The following is a 20,678-nucleotide window of genomic DNA, read 5'->3' on the forward strand; positions in this document are numbered from 1 at the left end:
CACTGATGTGGCCTCGCTAACCAGTGGAGCAGTGGGTTTCTGGAAACTATGGTCCCGGCACAAATCAGATGTCTGTAACCCAAGCTCTGCCACTTACTAACCATGGACATAACCTGGACTCCAAGTCCATTATTAGCTTAATAATTTACCAGACATAAAATGCCACCAACACTACCTCTCTGTCAAAACTGATGTGAGGTTTGAAGTGAGATAATGCACATAATCTATAATGATTATTTCAGGTACTGTGTAAAGAATACCTAGCAAATAAATCTATTTCATTTCATATCCTTTCCCTAATACCATGCCTTTCACAGAACAAGAAAGCCAGGCAAGGCTGTAGAATATAGAAAATACATAATTATGAGGGTATTATAACTTATACAATGTTCCCAATAACAATAACAGAAATAGTGGAGATGATCTGGTGGGGTACCTGATGAGGAAGAATCTTTTTAAAAGTAGGACTGACATTTCAAAGGTGCTAGCAATATCTTTATCTAGCAGTCAAAGAGAGCTTAAAGGGCTTACTGGCAGTAAGAAATAAGCGGGAGAGCTAGGATTATGCCTGACACCAAAATCTTCTGTTACATTAAGTCTGTCTTTATTAAATTTGCTTGATATGATAACCTTCAGATAAGAAAGATGGGAAAGAAATGGCAAAGGCAAAGAAGGACTATAACGTTACTACTGAGATGGGAAAGAAGACAAGCTTTTACAACTTCATTCCAAACTTCCACTGGAGTTCCATTTTCCTAGGCCGGGCTCCCCAGGCACAACCTACTTCAGACAGCCTTCCTGGGTAGGATCCAAATTATACTGACATGTGACTTTGGACCAGTCCCTCAATTTCCTATAACTCAGTTTCCTCATCTGGTAAATGCAAAAGATAATAAACCTACTTCAGAAAGTATTGTAGTAAATAAATGAGCTAATGCATATAAAGCACCTAGAATAGTGCCAATACATAATAAGTATTCTGTAGGTTTAGTGATTATCAATAGTAGGCATAAAGTGTCATTTTAAAATGGCACCGGGGTGAGAGGCCCCCATGCTGGTTGGCCATAGGTCAGAGGTGAGTCAATGCAATTACAAAGAGAGCTCAGCCCAGGTGGGTTGGGGAGGACCACCATCACCATTTCCTACCTCACAAAATCTAACTTCAGAAGATGGAAAATGTATTGCAATTTTCCAAAAATTAATTCTAACACAGAGTGGTAAAGCCAAGCCCTACCACAGTAGATACCACTGGAAAGAAGTTCAAAGACACTTAAGCAAAATTTGTTCGCACAACAAATTTCTAGCACCAAAAACAAAGAAAACTTGTGTAGCTGCCTAAAATTCATATTAGATTTATAAGCCTAGAAAGAACAAAATATTTTACAATATGAAACGGGCACAGATAAAGACACTACTCAGGATGCAATCCAGATATAATTAAGAGGATGAATAAAGTAATAAAATGATATAAGAACATGTTTTCAAAAACAGCCAGTGAGGTTCATTAGCAACAATTAACAGAAAACAGAACATTCTTTAAGCAGCCAACAACAACAAAAAAGACTCTGCCATACCAAATCCATTTGTGCCTACCTCAGTTATCCTCAGATTCATCTTTTGAATTGATTTCACAAAATGAGTTTCCTCATGAGTATCAGGAGTATCCTCAGATGAGAATACATCTTTATGATCCTAAAGGTATCACTTTTTCTCTAATTAAAATGTGAACTATATCATAAAGAAGCTCACCAAAACATCTCCCCATTTATAACTGTAAGGATCCTTTTGTGAGGGTTAAGCCAGGTCAGGCTTGAAAATACTAATGCTAGATATTGGTCATTGTGACTTCTAGGTTTCAAAGGATGAAGGGAATAATTCAATGATATCTTTTTTACGGTTGCCATAAATAAGATGGCTACTTATGAAAGAATAATTGTTCTGCTGAAGGCATTCCTTATACATTCATTCAAATTCAAAATGAAATTACTGGGGTACCTGGGTGGCTCAGTCAGTTAAGTCCCTGCCTTCAGCTCAGGACATGATCTCACAGTTCATGGGTTCAAGCCCTGCACTGACAGCTCAGAGCCTGGAGCCTACTTAGGATTCTGTGTCTCCTTCTCTCTCTGCCCATCTCCCACTCGTGCCCTCTCTCTCTCTCTCACTGTCTCTCGAAAATAAATAAATAAATAAATAAATAAATAAATAAATAAATAAATAAATGTTAAAATTTTTTTTAATTAAAAAAAATAAGGTTACTCATTCTGTTTGTAGAACACACCCCATAATAAACCACGAAAACTGTCTTCTGATTGGTTTTTCTTCTCTTCCTTTGGCTGAGCAAGTTCTTGTACAACTACTTTGCCTACATAGACTTAAACCAGTTGCAAAGACAAAGTTATCATTGAAATTGATATTGAAAAGTGAAATTTAGTACTATCACATTAAATTTACAAGTAGAAGAATATTGGAGTTGTGGTCACCTTTGACTCCAGGGGAAAATAGCACATGTGTGAAAAAACAGGTGTCTGTATAAAACATACCTGGTAAAGGCATAATTATGCGTGCATGTGTGTGTGTGTGTGTGTGTGTATATGTGTGTACAGCCTACGTCAAAGCAATACAAAATGTCAAAACATAATAGGAGCTAAGTATTGAACCTCACCATGAACAAAATTATAAAAGCTTCTAATTAAAAAAAAAAAGTGCCTGAGTTTCCTTTTTTTTTTTAATTTTTCCTTCCCATGTTCCCAGAAAGAGAGAAGTGAAATCACTGAAAGGCAGGTGGCAGCAGGGCAGAGAATGAAGAGCCAAGACCCATAATATATACCATCTGGAAAGTCCCGGGAGAGGTACCCATGGTTGGTAATCCAAGATACAAAAATCTCCTCCTGGTAAGTTCCATATAGTTCTTCCTCCTGTTCTGGATACCCAGGGAGAAAAAACGGTGAAGGCAGAGAAAGTAAAAGTGTCAGGCAGAAAGGAATAGATAGATCATGTTACAAAGCTCCATCTTCCTTGAAAAGAAGCTGAGGGCCTGGGGCCTGGGAAACTGCAAAATGCAGGCTTCCCTCCATCTCTGCTTGGCTCCCTGTCTCACTGGGCTGATCCCCACAGAGCAGGCCAGAGAGTCACAAAAGTACCAGCCTGAGTCTAGAGTAAAGCAGTGCTGCCTAGGGGGCCAAAGGGAGCAGAAAGGGGTTGAGGGGTGATGACCTAAATGGTTGGGTAAGGGTTTTTTACCTGAAACTACTGGGTCAAATTAGCATGTATGCAAGGCCAGGTCACGACCTCAGCTGCACCCCATCCCTGTCCCTCACCTGCAGTTTCTTTTTAAAAGCAGAAGGAAGCAAAGAAAGGAGAAGGGGAAGGCGCAGCCCATGCCTGCTCTCAGCCAGGAGACATGGTGGGGGTGGGGGTGCAGGAGAGGGGTGCATGCTGATTCAGGATGTTCCCACTTCTAGGGAGCATGAGGCTTGGCAACAGCTCTGTAGTGACAGTGAGCTTCTCTCCAAAATCTGTTCCCATCTCAAAAGATATTTTGGAAAACACTCAGACTTCTAATTTGGTGTGGTGAAAATACTATTCAAAAGCAACTATAGAAACGCTGAATTTTTTGTTATCAAAAGCTATTTTACATTTCAATAAAAGAACATGAGTCAAATATGGCTTAAGGGTCTAAATAGAATACGGTTTCTATTTTGAGAAAATACCTATCTGCAATTTTCAGAAATTGATCATTTGCCATGCATGGATCAATCTTTCATCTGAGAAAGAAAGCATATTTTAATACGTTTGAAGCACAATGCCTCAAGAATGAAAATTTCCAAGCAAGCCCACGGATTCTAAAACTTTTCATTATAACTATATCTCCAAGTATTTAACCACTCTGACATCAGTACCATATGAATCTATGAGACACAGTCATGTGGAAGGTTTTCTTTCTTTACCTGATTTTGCTTAACAAACATGTTTTGACCTTTCTTTTGCTCCATTAACACTACTTTCAATGTCTGATGCTGCAGAGAAAAGGAGAACTATTTTATTTAGGAAGAATCCAAAATAACTATAAAGAATATGAGCTACTACAGTAAATACGTGACAATCTGGCACTCAGGAGCCTGGAAACTTCAACCATTCTGCATAAATGCAAATTCAAAACTCAAACCTCCTTCTCTCTTCCCAAGAAAGAGACTTTTCAATAGAAACCTTTTTTTTAATGTTTATTCATTTATGTTGGCCGGGGTGGCGGGGGGGGGGGGGGAGGAATAGCAGCAGCAGAGAGAGAGAATCCTAAGCAGGCTCCCCAGTCTCAGCACAGCCCGATGCAGGACTCAGTCCCAGGGAATCATGTGTTCATGCCTGAGCTGAATTCAAGTGGGACACTTAACCAATTGAGCCACCCAGGCACCCTATTAAAAGCATTTTTTAACAGAACCAGGAAAAACCAAAGACATAAGTAAAGGGGAAAACATCCTGTGATTGATTCCCTTCCACTCTCCCTTTCCTTGAAGTTTCAGCCAGATAGCTGGTGTTTCAAGTATTTCTGTCTTTGCATCCCTAAGGTCAGGTCACAGCCCAGCTTCAGGCTCCCACTGGGACTCTTGTGGCCTCTGCCTCTAACTACTCACTTCTGATTCTCACTTGACCCTACCCCCTGCTCATACACCTCCAGGGTCCCCAGGACTGCTGCTTTCCAGAGGCACTCCTCAGTCCCAACAGTCTGGCCACACCTTCCTTTTCACTTTTACTTTCCAGCACCCTCCTTGTGGAAACTTAGGCCTTGGTCGCACTACTGACTCTGTTTTGAACACACAGCACACTCCCTCGCCTCTGTGCCTGCGGCAGCATTCTTTCTTTCCCCTATCTCCTTGTGTCCAAATCCTAACCACACTCCAAAACAAGGCAGAAGAGGTCAGGGGGGGAACACTCTTGAACTGCGGACACCAAACCTCCTGCTGACCTGCACCCATGCCCACAGGGTCTCCTTCCATTTACACTGGAAGAAGAACCCTTCTCCTGGCTGAGGCTACCACTTCCCCTCAGCTCTGAGGCCCATGCTGACCCATCCCCTGAGGCACCTCACCCCTTCATTTATCCCTCTGTTCTTAATCTTCAGCCTCTCCCTCTCCGCAGGCTCCTTCCTACTCATCAGCCGCTCAGGTGATACCGATTAAAAAACCAAAAATCTTCAGGAGACCCCATCCCAACACTGTTCTTGTTCTCCTGCTACCGCTTTTATCCCCTACGGAGTCAAACTGCTTGGCTTCTTGCCCCATCCCCAGCTCCTTTGCACACACCCCTCAGCCGACTGAGTTCTGCTTCAATTCCACCATGCCTGATTCCATTATTTTGTAAAATGTATTGACTCATACTATGTCCCAGGTAACCTATGCCTGGCACTGGGAGAAGAGAGGAGAAATCTGACATGAGCTGTCTGAGCCGGCAGTTCAAACTGATAGCTAAATGCAACCCAGAAATATATTTTATTTGGCCTGTAGTTAAAAAAATGTTTTTTCAAAAAATTTTCCAAAAATTCAAGAATCTGGAGATTTCACATGAAAATCCAGATTAAAAAAAAATTTTGTTTATCTTTGAGATAGAGAGAGAGAGACAGAGCACAAGCTGGGGAGGGGCAGAAAGAGAGGAGACACAGAATCTGAAGCAGGCTCCAGGCTCTTAGCTGTCAGCACAGAGCCCGACATGGGGCTGGAACTCAGGAACGGGGAAATCATGACCTGAACCGAAGTCTGGCGCTTAGCCGACCGAGCCACCCAGGTGCTCCCAGACATTTGGCTTGTATTAAAGAATCCAGGGGTGCCTGTGTGGCTCAGCTGGTTAAGCATCCGACTCAGGATATGACTTTACCCTTGGTGGCATTAAGCCCCAAGTCTAGCTCTGCGCTGACAATCTGGGGCCTGCTTGGGATTCTCTGTCTCCCTGTCTCTCCGCCCGTCCCCTGCTCGCTCTCTCTCTCTCTCTCTCTCTCTCTCTCCTCTTTCTCTCTCTCAAAAATAAACATTTTAAAAATTCCAGAAACTTTGGCGACACTGCTTCTATCACCGTATGATAATAATCAGTTGACACTGAAAAGCAGTTGCCCTTCAATGGGGTAAAGGGCTCCCTGGTTCACCATGGACCCCATCAAACCCTCTATGCTCATTTTCTTTCCTCTGATGGCCCCTGTAGGCAGTGAAGTTTGAATCCCTGCTCTAGATCAGTGCTGTCTAACAGAAATGAAAATGTGAGCAACATACATAATTTTAAATATTCTGATAGTCATACTTTTAAAAAATAGAAAGGAAGTGGTATAGTTAACTTTAATAATATATTCTATTTAATTCAACATATCCAAAATATTATTTTGGTGTACAAGCACCGTAAAAAATTAGCAAGGAGATATTGTACCTCTTTTCTCTGTGCTAAGGCTTCACAATCCAGGGTGCATCTTACACTTATAGTGCACCTCAATTCAAACTAGCCACATTTCTAGCATTCAAGAGCCACATGTGACTAGTGGCTGCTTCTGAGACAGCACAGCTCCAGATGCTTAATAATCCATCAGAAAAAAAATCACCTTGCAAGCAGAGAGAGGGGGAGAGAATTTTAAGGGAAAAAAAGAAACCAGGCAGGAATGAGGCAAAGGGTGATGACGTTAGAGAGTAAGCATTGTGAGGACTTCAAAAATAGGATGGAAGGAAGTAGGATCATAGAGACATTGAAGAGTGCTCCCCAAAAAGTTCAGCTATAGTCTAGTGCTCCAAGGGAAGAGATGCCATTTATCATCAAATGTAATTAACTGGCAATGCAGATTTTCTGGAGGAAGGCTTCAGTGTTTTATTAGTAGGTTCAGCATTAGATGTGTGGTCACTATGAAAACCAACTGACCAAATGTCTGAACCCGAGTTTACCCACTTGGCATTCAAGAACCAACAGAATGGGCCAGGCCACTAAGGACAGGATTCTTGGTCAAGACTGGGATTTTAATCTAGTTCAAGGGGATGAGTTTGAAGAGAAGTGGCAGTGAAGCAGGCAGGAAAGTATCTTGAGCTAAAATCCAAGCAAAGTTCAAGACTTAGAGATCATAAGTGAGTGAGACTATGTCAGCAGGTATTGGAAATCCAGATGGAGGAAGCAACATGAGAGGCCAGACAAGGAGACCTGGATGCAAAAGGGGATACCCCAAGTCAGAGACTGGCACCAAGAGATGCATCCCTGAGCCAGAGACCTCAGAAGTAAGAATCACTCCTCCATCCTCCATGCAAATACAACATGGCAGCCATTTAAGTAGGTATCGTGTCCTCCTTTCACACCCACAGACATGAATAAGAATTATTAAAGTAGGGGTTGAGAAAAGCCAGGGGAAGAGGGAAAGTCAAATACATCTGTCAGGCTTAAAAGGACTTGGAAACAAGAAGGCAGGAACATCATTACATAACTATAAGTGATTTTGGAACTTTTCCAGAGAATTTCTTCTGAATAGCTCTGTGCCATCCATTCATCCCTTCATTCACTCAGCAAGCACTTGAAATCTTCCCTCTACAATGCTGATTAGATAGGTCAATTGTACCAAGGCTTGCCAAATTCTACTCTAGCATGCTGGTAAAGGTAGCTCAGGCTTAAGCAAAATAGGGTCAGTTGCTAATACTGACAGGGCCGCACTGAATAAAACCTGTGGAATTAAGAGCATGTATTGGCCCCAACACATCCAGAGATCCATTTGTCTATCATGTGTTGTAATTTTTCCAGATTCACTAGGACCCAAAAGGATGGGAAATAAGGCTGGTATAAACTATCTCAAGAGACTTCACAGGAAAATTGTTCTCTCAAGAAGGCAAGACTTTCAAAGGCAAGTATGCAGGACTTTCAAACCTCATTACGTTGAAAATATAGGTTTTTTTTGCATCACTTGCATTCAGATTAATGTTAAATACAAGTATTTGGAGACATGAGGAAAATCATGGCCTGATATTCTGCCGAAAAATAAAATTTTAATATAAGAAACTGGTATACATTGGAGGAGGAAACTATTTGCATAAAATCTTCAATTATTGAGGGATAGGAATCACTTTGCACATCTCATTTATAAAAAGCAGTGTAAGAAGAAAAGTTTGATGATGACAAAGAAAGCAAAATGGCACATAAAGTTAATCACACGGGAAAAAAATGCATGTTGTCAATGCTTCCAACAAATCAAAATTCACAAATAAAAATAGTAGCAAATATTTGGCAACTGAAAAAATGACATGAGGAAGTGTGCCTCACACCTGTCAATAATTAACTTTATAGAAAGATGAACTTGTCCTAAATAGATATGCTTTATATAGTAATTTTATGGAAACAAACAAGTGTGTCTAAAGCAAGCTCTAGAACAGTATTTACTACTTCATCCACATTAAACAAACAAAAAAGCCAGTATTGAAACAATAGCCCTCAATTACTAAGAGATTTTATTTAGGACTCTTGGCTTAGTCAGGCAAGGAAATACATCATTTTTAGTTAAGATTTCCAGCAAAAAAAAAAAAAAAAAAGTCAAAACAAAAAAGCTTCACATTTCAAAAAATTAATTTCTGCTTATCTAAAACATGTCTATGACACTGCAAATAGCTATGAATTAACAAAAAAAAAAAAACCAAAAAACTCATGACCCTAACTTCTGAATATGCAGATTTCGTCAATGCTTGCAATGTTACCTAGACAAACTATTTACTCTTCACCAATCTAGAGCTAACAAACGTTTTGATAATCATCCTGAGCCAAGAAACCATGCTACATGTTTCTTTGAGTTACAGAAGATATATTATTAATCTTTAATTTTGTGAAATCATCCCTTATTTCCAAAGTCAGGGCAAGAGAAAAAAGGAGGAGTGCTTGTCCTGTTACCTTTATGAATCTATTAATCCTATTTTATCCCTCTAAGTATTTACTTTGCTTTTCCAGGGTAACGCACACATACTTGCCAAAAGTAATATGATTTTTTCATTACTCTGTGAAATTGTGAGGTCACCTGTACTGCCTGGGTTCATTTGTGGCTATGTTCCCCACCAGTGCAAGTAAATGAATTTACACCTTAAATGAGAAGGACCAGCAAAGTTCCCTGTGAATTTTTCTTCAACAACCCACTTATTTGTATTGGTGCCAGTGGCAAGACTTTAATATCTGCTCAATAATAACAACTTACACAGCCATTGCTAGTGTTTTCTGAGTTCATAAAATATCTACCTGATAACACTACCACTTGTACAAGATTCATAGCTGTACTCAAGTTTTCCAGATACACAATATAGAACGTAAAGGTCATGGGAAAATAATTCCACTCCAGAGTAAACCTGTCACTTTGTTCATTCCATTCCTCTGGAATAATGTGATGATCACAGCATATTTCCAGGATGCTATCACACATCAAACTTCATGCCTTGCTCCAAAATGTCCTAAGATCTCATCTTGCCTCTCTCATTTTGAAAAAGCCATTAACATCGCTTTTGGGGCTTGTTCTTGAGAATATTAGTTTTTTTGGTGATTTTAAGTCATTTACGTTAGGAATTGCATTTTTTTTAGACTTGTGTCTTCCCCAAGATTAACTTATGTTCTTTGAAGTAATATTAAAGACACTTGGAAAATAGATAATAAAAATTAACCCAAACCACATTTTAAATCATTTTTGAAAATACAAGCTTTCTCTGAAAGGTCGGATAATAAAGAAAGCAAGATGCACTTCATGTACAGATCTCATCTTAGAAAATATTTTTCTACTTTTCGTTGGGGCTTACAGATGTATTTTAGGAATTTTACCCCAATGAATGAATATTCCTCTTACTATGTTTTGAAACATTCCTATCATACCCTGAGTACTTTAGCCACTTTTTTTACAAAAAATTTATTTTTACTTCTCAATGAAAACAATTTTAACAAAATGAATTTAAAAGAAAAACAATAAGAGTTTAACATTCATAAACTTCATGCTTTTGTTAAAGCACTAAAAAAATGTGACATACTCATTCTTCACTCTTTATCTTAAAATACTGGCTTCCTGATTCTAGCAAAATGTAATTTTAGTAACTCATCAAGACAGAATACATAAAATTGGCATATTTTTGATATGCACACAAATTGAGAAAGCATCTTTCCCAACTGCGCTGCAGAAAATGAAATGCATCTGGTATGACAATATGGCCCAGCACGTGAACTAGAGTCAGTGGGAAGAAATGTTTTTTTTTTCTTTTTCTCAGAGCAGAACATTTTAAATAATGCCCATGCCCCAACAACAAGGCATTATTAAGTCTGTTAAAGTGTTTTTCAAAGGTATATTTCGCTAAAGAGCACACAGCAGAAAGAGGGCAGGCTGGGGCATGGCGAGGGGGGGTGGGGCGGGTAGCACGGTATGCTCAGTTTTAAACATTGTACATCAGTGACTTCCAAACCTCTCTCCCCCAGCAGTCCAAACTGATTTTTTTCTTTTTCTTTTTTCTTTCCTTCTTTCTTTCTCCTCCCCTCCCCGCTTTTGCTTTTTTTTTTTTTTTTTTTTAACATCCCCCCCTAGAGTCAGAGCTTATGCACATATGTTGCTGTGGCCTCATGCTGAGCTGGAGGGAGAAGCAGAGAGGTAGGAAGTGTGTTGGAGAACATGGTTGATGCCAGGATCAAGCAGAGAACAAGAGGAAAATCGAGACACTTGCATGATTTTTGCAATGAATTTTCTTTCTTCTTTAAAAGAAAGTTCTTTTTATTTAGTCAATCTGAAGATGTATGTAATACTTTTATTGTCTTTTCCTTCCTGTGTGCCTCTCTGGGCCTGTGAATAGAACAGGAATCTGCATATGGTACATATCCCTCCCTCAACCCAAGTATCTTCTGAGGCCAGGGGCTGGGGGGGGGGGGGGGGCAAGGCAATCCCTCTGAGAGATGCAGGAAGCTCAGAAGGGCACCGCACAGCATAGCCTACTCCTGGACACTTTCAAGAGTCCTCTTCTAGTTTCAGCTTCCAATTCGATTTCTTCCTCTTCCTCATCACAGGGTGAGCCAGCCAGGCTTGAGGAATTATTGGGCAGAGGGGCCACGAGAGGACCGAGGGATCCTGCGTCTGCACTGGTGAGCTAGTGCTGAAAGCCACATTTGTGACTCCCAGCGGAAAACTGTCCACTTCTCAAGGAACAGACTCCACGAGCAGCACATGCAGGGAACCACCAATGGTGCCTCTCCCTGGGACTGTGTGTGACATCAAACAGGACCCTAGGGGCTACTGTTCTGCCTACAACCCATCTTTCACACATTCTGTGAAAGGTATTTTAGCTTTGTTATTCATTTTACATCTTCACTGAAATGCTGATTCCTTGTAACAAAAAAGCTTTAGAATCATAGATGGTATGATTAATAATGTCACTTGTAAATGTGATATAATAGTCATACAATAATGTATCACCGAAAAAAACTGATATAGCGAATACATCATAGAACTGATTCTAGGGAGGGGGAAGAAAATCCAGAATGTATGTAAACTTGCAAGCACTAATCAGAGGACTGAAGGCATCCCAGAAACACGACAAGCTCTAAAAGTTGTCAAAGGTAGCTGTAATAATGTAAAAAATTCTGGAGAATTTCAGTACAACACCTCTGTCATTTATTGACCATGTGACTCTGGAAAGGTTATTAAATTTATCTGAGCACTGGTTTCCTATTCCATAAAATGGCAACAAGAACTTCGGTCATGCAGGACTGTTGGGAGCATTAAATCATGGAAGGCTATAAGTGCCCGGCATACGGTAAAGTTACACACAATAATGTTGTACATACAATATGTATGTAAAGGTACATACATATGGTAAATGTACATACAATAATGTTACTTTAGTACATTCTCCAAAATAGGCTTAGGTCTTTTGTATACAAAATTCATGTTTACATAGCAGTTTTCTAAAAGATTGATAGCTTCAGAAAATTTTTTGGTAAAAACTAACAAAGATTAATTCAGAATTCTCTGCTTTTGCTTTGAAAATCTTGGTTCAGTGAACTGCAAAGTAATTTAGTAAGTTAACATTTGCGGTAATGTATCTACCTTCAAAATAACTCAATTGTTTGTTGTTTGATTATTCTTGATCATAGAAGTCAATAAAAACAAATGCAAACAGTACCCCAACTCTAAAATTCTTCTGTGTTCGGATATGTACACATTCAAAAGTAAATTCTTTCAATATGTATAATATTCATCTACACTGAATTTAACACATTCTTTTAAAACCACATTTTATTTTAGGAACCAAAACCAGGAGTTCTATTCAATTATCTTTCAAGATAAAAGGAAAAGTAGAGTTAGTGAGACTGTCAATGTTACCTTCTGAGAATGACTACAACCTTTTTCTAGAGCGTGAGATGTTTTCTACAACATCAATAACATGAGGTTACCCACCTGTATTCTGGTTTTCTGAAATTACACTAATTAGCTAATAAACCATAAAAATTTTCAACTCATATCCCATGTATTCCCACATCTTACCGTTCAAAACATGTCGTTATGTCTTTTGTAGTTCAAACTTGCAGCTTATTAAAGATTAACCTTTAAAGATTAACTAACCTAACAATCAGGTTCGAAATAATGAGAATTAAATAAACTATGATGTATTGAAAGAAAAGAGTCCTTTACGTCACTGATGGACTGTAACTTTCAAAATATTTGCTAACATTAACACAATTTCTAAGTATTTACCAAAGGTGCGCATCTCCTCTACAAAACCAAGGCAATGAAAGCAGCTGCTGGGGAAATGCCTTATGGATCCTACGTTCATTTTTACTTGACTCTGGTCGGACCACGCTTAACTCTTGCCTAACCAAAGAGGCAACATACTTAAAACGCAACTGCTTCAGGTGAATATTGAAAGTTAGAAAAGGCCACAGGAATCTATTTGAGTGACTCGGATGAGGCGCTCACTCTGTCCACTTGTTGGGCAGCGATCTCTTGGCAGCGAGTACTTTTAAGAAGCGAGTGCAAAAATACGCGCAGACTTGCTTTAAGGGTTTCCCCAATAAAGGACCTCACGTTTGCCAATAATTCACCTCTCCTTATTGCTATTCCTTCCTGCAAGTCCTTATTGTTTCAAGTGCTGGCCCCTCCTTACCGTCATACAGGGTTGTCATTTTTTTTTTTAATTGCTGGATTTGTTTTTCTTTAGAGAAGGTGAGACTTCGCTAGACAGCCCTTAGACCTCCAAAAAGTACCCACTTTACGTCTAACTTTATTCCTCTCCTATTTGGCTACTATTAATACTTCCACTTTCATAGCGATTCATAAAGCTACCCGGCTTCTGGCAGTAGGTGTTATTTCTTCCAAAAGTAATGTCAGGGTGCAAGTCAGAGCTGTATCTTTACAAAGCGGGAGCGGGAATGTTTCCTTTTCCCTGTGGATTTACTTGGTAGCACACCCCCCCCCCCGCCACGCCGCTGCAACACCAGGGGTAGCTACTGCCCCAAGCCGGAGGCGTGGCCAGGCGCACTTGTCTCGGGCCGCGCGCAACCTTCACTCACCTGGTTGCTGCCGAGCTCCTCGCCCTTCTCCGGGGTCCGCGGCTGCACTGGGCTCTCAGCTGGTTCTGCGGGAGGCGGCGGCGGTTCCAGCAGCTGCTCCAGGCAGGCGGTGCCGGGCAAGGAGGAACTCTTCTGATGGCACAAGTGCGCCTCGGGGCCCCGACGCCGTGCCCCCTCATCTCGGGCGCGGTCTCCCCTCGCGGGAGGCTGGGGCGAGGAGGACAGGGAGGATGAGGCGGAGGATGAAGAGGGAGCTGAGTCCGGGGACCGTCCGCCAGGAGGCGTGACTCCCGCTGCTCCCGCGGCGGTTGTCGCCGGTCCCCTTCCCGCTGGGAGCAAATGCTCACGGATCCGGCGGCGCAAGGTGGACCCCTGCTCGGTTCTGCCGGCGCCGCCGGGCTCAAGAGGCTCCGGCGAGGAGCAGCACAGGTTGGGCTGGGAGGAGGAGAAGACGCGGTCCAGCACTTGCTTCCGTTTCTTGAAGCCGCTCCACCTGCTGCCCGCGCCACCCACGCCGGCCAGTGCGTCCCGCCTGCCCCCCGGGGGTGGCGGGGAGGGCGATGGGGTGTCCGCAGTGCGGCGCTCTGGGACCCCTGCGCGCCCGCCCCCGCCGCCCTTGCTCTTGCCCACCCCCAGCTGCAGGTTCTTCCAGAGCCGGGCCTGGAAGGAGGAGGACGCCGCCGCAGGCTCGGGCGAGCCCGCCGCGGCTGCCCGGGGCTCCATCCTCCACCCCCTGCTCCTCCTTTCCACTCCTCCTCCTCCTCCTCCTTCTTCTCCTCCGCCCTCTCCGGCTGCACCTCCTCCCGGAGCCCCGCGGTGGCGGCGGCGGCGGCGGGCGCAGCAGCAGAAGCCGGGAGTGCCCGGCGGCTTCAGGACAGCTCGGGGGAAAGACGCGGCCGCCGCCAAGGTTCTTCGGCCGCCAGACTCCGGCGCCGCCTCTTCCTCCCGCACCTGCCGGTGTGGGCTGGCGCTGTCACCGAATCCCGGCCGCCGAGCCTGCAAAGTTTCTGGCTCAGAGCTGCGCAGCTCCAGTCCCCTGGACTCCCCAAGGCCGCGCCCTGGCTTCCTCTCCTCGCGGGCTTTGGGCTGGGGAAGCTACACGCACCCGAGCGTGCGCGTCCAGCTGCGCCAGGGACCGCACCCTGAGCCCTCAGGGCAGCACCTGTCAGCGGCGGGGGCGGCTGCTTCCCAACTGGGCGCGCGCGCGACTCGCACAGCAGGGCGGATCGGGCTGAAGACAACTGCGACCAGCAGCCGCACAGGAGCACCCCGGACCATCCTCCAGTTCCTGGGTGGGAGGGTGGGCAGGCGAGAGCCGGGTGGAGCTGAGTAGGGACTGGCGCCAGGTTGCTCCCCGGAATCTGGCCACAGCTCCCCCGCGCAGCTCTCTTTGGGCCGGCGGCTGGACGCGCCCGCCGACTAGTGTCTGGGTCCAATGAAGTGAGCTGGAGAAAAGATTATGCGCCCTGGGTGGGTCGTGTGGGGCACAGAACGCCCTTATCGAGAATGAACCTGACCGAATTCTGGGCTTGAAGACCGCTGCTTCCGCCCCGTATTGTGACCTGCATCCAACAAGAGTTTGATTTCTTCTGTCTTGACTTCATCCCTTCCATCCCCCTTGCTCTCTATTTGCGTGTACACCGGTAGTTCCTTTTGTGGTTCGGGTCTAGAGGTTTCCGGAGTCTGACCATAAATTAGCCAGCCCTAAAGTTGCAGGGAGTTGTTGATGGACGAAATGAGAGGATGCCCACTGCCTCTGACACTATTCCAAACCCAGAGAATCTTGCTTTCGTGCAAGGCAAATGGAAAAGGTTTTGTTTAGCTCATTCAGTCTGAATGAGTCAGTCTGAATCTACTGATTCTGTTAAGTGAGCCTCTTGAAACGCAGGTGACACCTTGTCCCTTCCCTCCTCCATTGTCCTTTGCACCACTAAACGTGGAAAACATGGAAGAGTTCTCTGAGCTTTGGCACTGTGCTGATTCCAGTCTCCTCTAGCTAGCAATATGCCCTCAAGGTCTTACCAACCCCTCTAAGCTTTTTAGTCTTCTTCTTTATTTTTTTCCCCTTTATAACAAGTACTTAACACATTTACCGAGCACCTACTCTGTTCCAAGCAATGCAGTAGGTTCTGGGGATGAAGCCGCGAACAAGGCAGACAAGGCCCCAACCTCATGGAGCCCATCTTCCAGTAGGAGAGTCAAACAGTGAACAGAATTTCTAATAGTGAAAAGTCCCAAGGAGAAAATAAAACAGGTTACCATAACAGGGTGGCTAAGGAGGAAGGGTTACCAAATAAACTGTAGGACATCCAGTTAAAGGTAAATTGCAGACAATTTTTGAGTATAGATATGTCCCAAATATTGTACAAGACTTGCTAAAATACCTTTAGTTGTTTATCTGAAATTCAGGTTCAACTGGGTATTTTGTATTTTTTATTCCTGAAGCTGACTACCCCCTACAAAGGGTTGTGGGGCTTATTTGTTTTTTTTAAACTAAAAGTCTATTGAGAAACTAAAATTTGAATTGAGACTTACTGAGGACAGAGAGATAGCCACTGAAAGATCTGACTACAGCCTTCCAGGCAGAAGAAACAGCAGTTGCAAGGTCCCCAGGCAGGAAGCAGCTTGGCTAGGCAAGTTCAAGGAAGGTGGAGACCAGTGCATATAGAAAGGAGCAAAGTGAGCAGAATTGGTGAGAGATGGAGTGGAAGAAACGGACAGGATCCTGGTGGATGGGTCCCATAGCCACAGGAAGAGTCTGAGGTTCCTGTAAGTGAAATGGGGAGCCATTAGAGAGTTTTTAAACAAGAGCCCCATAGGGAGTTTTAGGAATTAAGTGGAAAAGGACTTAGCTCAGTGCCTAAGGCTTTTCCACACATGATAGTGACACTGCCACAACCACAAAATATTACCTCAGTATAGAGCTACCACAATAGTCCAAAAAGAACCGCAGTATACAGAAGTCTTCTCTATAACACGGGGACATTATTTTGTTACTAATTTTTCTAGGACGTGGTGAACAAAAGCATACAGAAAGTAAGAAGTACAAAATCATTGGAGAGAATTAAGAAGAAATGACCACCACTTCTTACCAAAACTCTTTATAAATATGCCAACTTGTCATATTTATATGATGACATGGCGTTGTGGACCTATGGAGATAACTCCACACAATTCAACCTTACATAGTCTTTTAATGATGCATCTAACTGACTTTTATAGTTTAATATTTTCATTTTTCTCCTCTATCTAATTTTCCCTGAAAATACTCTCAGATTTTGGGTTCTGGGCTCTATGATCCATCCCACATAACACTTATCTGTCAATGTGGATTCATTTATACAGCTTGAATATGTCTATGTAACTCACATATGTAACTTTTCCTAATTATCTAGAGTGGATTATAAAATGAGAGGTTGTCCTACAAATTTTGCATTATATAAAGTTGCACTAGATATGTCCAATGAGTTTTTGTATTTAAGAGAAGATACAAAAACTACAACACAAGGGGAAAGCGAATGGTACAAATTGATCACTGAGGGAATACGGAGGAGTGAAGAATCACTTCTGGCCTGACTGATCAAGGAAGATTTCTTGCTGGAGGCACCATCTGAGCTAAGATCTATTGCAGGCGACAGAATATACCAGGAAGATAGATGGCCACCCACCAGGGAAAACCAAATTCATCGCACATAGCATAAGTTCAATAAATGTTAGCTGTTCTTTTTATTATAGTTTACTGCCCATCTTAAACATTGATAGAGCATCTGTTGCTTGAATTAATATGAAATTAATAGATGCATCACACATTGATATACAGGAGGTTGGGAAGGTGATGGATAAGGTAATATTTCACCACAAACCGAAAGGAGGGGAGGGAGTGAACCAAGTACTGAATCTGAAGGAAAATTTTTCCAGGAAGAGGGAACATTAAATATGAAGAGGCAGAGGACGAAATTTGCTCAGCCTGAGATATGGCAAAGAAAACAAAATAGCTAGAACAGAGAAAGCAAGAGGTTAATGAGAGGGGAAGAATTGCCGAGACAGCTAAGGGCCAGATCGTGTACGATTCTGTGGGCAACAGCGAGGACTTTGGATTTGGGTGGGTGGGAAGCCTCTAGGAGTCTTTGAGTAGAGTTTCTTTATAATCCAGTTTGCATTTTAAAAGATTCATTGTGGTCATTTCATTTTGTGGACAGTAAAGTAGAGGAAGGGAATGGGTAGAAACAGAGTTTAGATCAGAGCTGTCACTCATTATAGTACTGGAGGGACAAGGGTGGCTTTGAGCTTTACCTGAGAAGTGATGAGAGTAATTAAATTCTAGATACAAGAAGTTTGGAGGACAGAAGCAACAGGACTAGCCATGGTCTAGACATGGAGTACCCCAGCATTATGCTTAACAGTTTTCATCATTTACTATATGTAATTCTCACAGCAACCCCATTTTGTAGACCAAGGAACCAAGTCTGAAGCATGTGATAGGATTGTGCAAGGTCAGTCACTGAGTAGTTAGCAGATTCCAGGTCTAGTAATTCCAAAGCCACATCCCTTCTTTAATTTCAAAATGTATGCATAAATAAAGAGAATCAAATAATTGAACAAGGCCTCAAAAGATGCACTGATCCATGTCCTTGCCTTGGGTGAGCAACAAGACTCTCTTGGACAGAACCACAACTTCCACTTGATGAGATCAAGGACATAAATGCAAGCATAAAAACAACATTTTGGGGATTAATTGAGTTAAAGGCCAACTAAATGGCACTTAAGTAGCCCTCTTGTCAGTGGAGCCCTGGCTGCTGTCCCAGCTCCCAGCATTGGGCCAGATGCCTTCATGCCCTCATGTCTTCTATCAGTCTCTAAAATGGGGATAATAATATCTATTGGCCTGACCCACCACACAAGGACCCAATTGAAAGCCAATGCAGGCAGCATTTTTGATGAGTAAAGCCTGTCTACGAGAGAGACGTTATCATCACTTTGTAATCAAAAACAAGAAAAGCTATGAGACTGACTTGTTCCAACTTACATGGAAAAACCCTGCCGGCGTGGAGAGAAGCATTTTAAACCTTTGAAAACCAAGAACCCAGTCATCACAGTTCCACCTATTGAGATGCCTTCTGACTATCCAGTCAGCTCAATGGACCAAACCCCTGTTCAGGTGTCAACTAGTTTTTGCCTTTTTCTTCCCTGAAAGTTTTCTGGACAGTTCTCAAATGCAGTTTAATGTTGAAGTACCTTCAGAGAAGCTATTTCTGTTACCTTTGTTTAACCTAAGTCGCTTCCTATTTTCTTCCAAACCAGAGTGGTAAAAAATTCTAGGGTCCTAGGCCAAGAGATGCTCTGGAATTTCTATGTTGGAAGAGTGTCATGTGGCTTGAATGGATGAGGGGGGTACTGAAGCTGCCTTTAACATAATTTTTTTTTACATCAATTGTCCTTATAAAAGAAGAGAAGAAGGGGTTAACTGGAGATTTGGAGAGAGAAAAGCCTTCCCTGCCCACTTCCCATTGCCAGTTCTATATGGCACAAAGTCAGAAGACGTGGGCATTTGCCTGGTGTTGCACCTAAGTGCTCTGTAACCACAGGCAGCCCATAGAGCCTAAGTGTTTTCATTAGCAAAAGAAGAAATAGAATTTGTTTCCCTTCAAGGTCCCTTTCAGCTTAAAAATTATGTAAGGTTCTGTAACAATTCTCCAGTGTAGGATATAATCCATCTACTCATTCTTGGTCTGATGTCCTACTTTCAGTGGTATACACAAAGGCAGATACTACTGGACAGGCATGTAAATAGCCCCCTTTGAACATAAAGGATGTCACAGAAGCTTTTAGGGCCCTACTCCTATCTCTCAGGTCTCAGCACTTCAGGGTGGGCATCTGATCTCTCTGCCACACTGTCCCCCGGTGCCTGGAATAGCTCTTAACCAATGAATTCAAGGAGATGATGTATAGATATTTTGAGCTCCCTATCCTATCCTATCAGGTAGGATAACTCAGAGGCAGGGATTCTATCTTTTCCCCAGTTTCGGTGCCTTTGGTGCCATTTGGGTTGATAACATACCCTTTCTCAGCTGCCTTTCCTTCCTGTCTCACGTGCCTCCTCTCCTAACTCTGCTCCCTCCACCACACAAATAAACTGCTTGTGTTTGAATCTTTGTCACTAAGTTGGCTTCTGGCAGAACCCAAACTAAAACACATTGTGTGCACATTTCAATCTTTCACTAATGAAATTCCCAATTTGACGACTCAATGAGAATAAAAATAATGTTCTCTAGCAAGATTCCTTTGGGCCATACAATTAATTCTCTTATAGGGGGCTATAAAGACAAAGTTTATCTCCCAACCTACAATCAATCCCCTAAAAGTGAGATCCCTTGAGAATCAGAGTTTTCACCTATGATTTACCTTCTAGAGTATTCAATAGGGTGAGCTCCTCAGCATCCATTACATTCTAGAAGATTAGTCTCAGCTGATCATGGTCATTTCATCCCTTTTGTCAGATCTGTAACCAATCCTGGAAACTCTAAGGGTATATTACCTGGGACTGGATTCCACTGCAAGTAACACACACACAAAAAAACTTCAACATGTTCAAGAAGGCTGTCTTAACTATAGAGAACCAACTAATGTTTACCCAAGGGGAGGTAGGCAGGGGGATGCGTTAAATAGATGATGGGGATTAAGAGGGCACTTGTGATGAGTACCTGGTGTTGTATATAAATGTTGAATCACTAAATTCTGTACCTGAAACTAATATTACACTGTATATTAACTAACTGGATTTTAAATAAAAATTTGGGAAAATAAAAAAGTCTGAAAGCCGTCACTCAGATTGAGTTTGGCATTCCTATCTCATTGCTCCACCACATATGACTACATTCCCAAAGTCACTCACACTTCATCATAAGCAGTGGGGCTCCAGTCATTACATTCACCTGCAGGTAAATAGGAGAAAAGGGTAGAGTATGCCCCCACCTTTAAAGTTCCTTACCAACTCTTCTTATATCCCAGGGCTTAGAACTCAGGTATGTGGCCATGCTTCACCACAAAATCTTGATTCTAGGCAGTCATGTGTCCAGCTGAGAAATCTGGGGTTTCATTATTGAAGAAGAAGGGGAAGGTGGAAATTGGGGTGACAACAAGCAGAGTATGACATGGAGGAGTGGTCA

General features: G+C 42.6%; 1 protein-coding gene across 12 annotated transcripts in view; it reads right to left on the bottom strand.

Moving 5' to 3' along the window:
* MCTP1 (multiple C2 and transmembrane domain containing 1) overlaps positions 1-14,806 on the bottom strand; it is a 522,244-nt gene extending 507,438 nt beyond the window's left edge. For 3 of the 12 annotated variants that reach the window (XM_027037844.2, XM_027037835.2, XM_027037812.2), the window contains exon 1: positions 13,513-14,798. In XM_027037844.2, coding sequence (XP_026893645.2) covers positions 13,513-14,235 — 723 coding nt within the window. In that variant the 5' untranslated portion in view covers positions 14,236-14,798. Of the gene's footprint in view, positions 1-13,512 lie in introns of all 12 variants that reach the window. The other 9 variants (XR_008300305.1, XM_053225150.1, XM_027037852.2 and 6 more) reach the window with 6 other exon arrangements.
* Between the last annotated feature and the right edge of the window lie 5,872 nt (positions 14,807-20,678).

This window comes from Acinonyx jubatus, chromosome A1 (genome assembly GCF_027475565.1).
Source record: "Acinonyx jubatus isolate Ajub_Pintada_27869175 chromosome A1, VMU_Ajub_asm_v1.0, whole genome shotgun sequence".
Lineage (NCBI taxonomy): Eukaryota > Metazoa > Chordata > Mammalia > Carnivora > Felidae > Acinonyx > Acinonyx jubatus.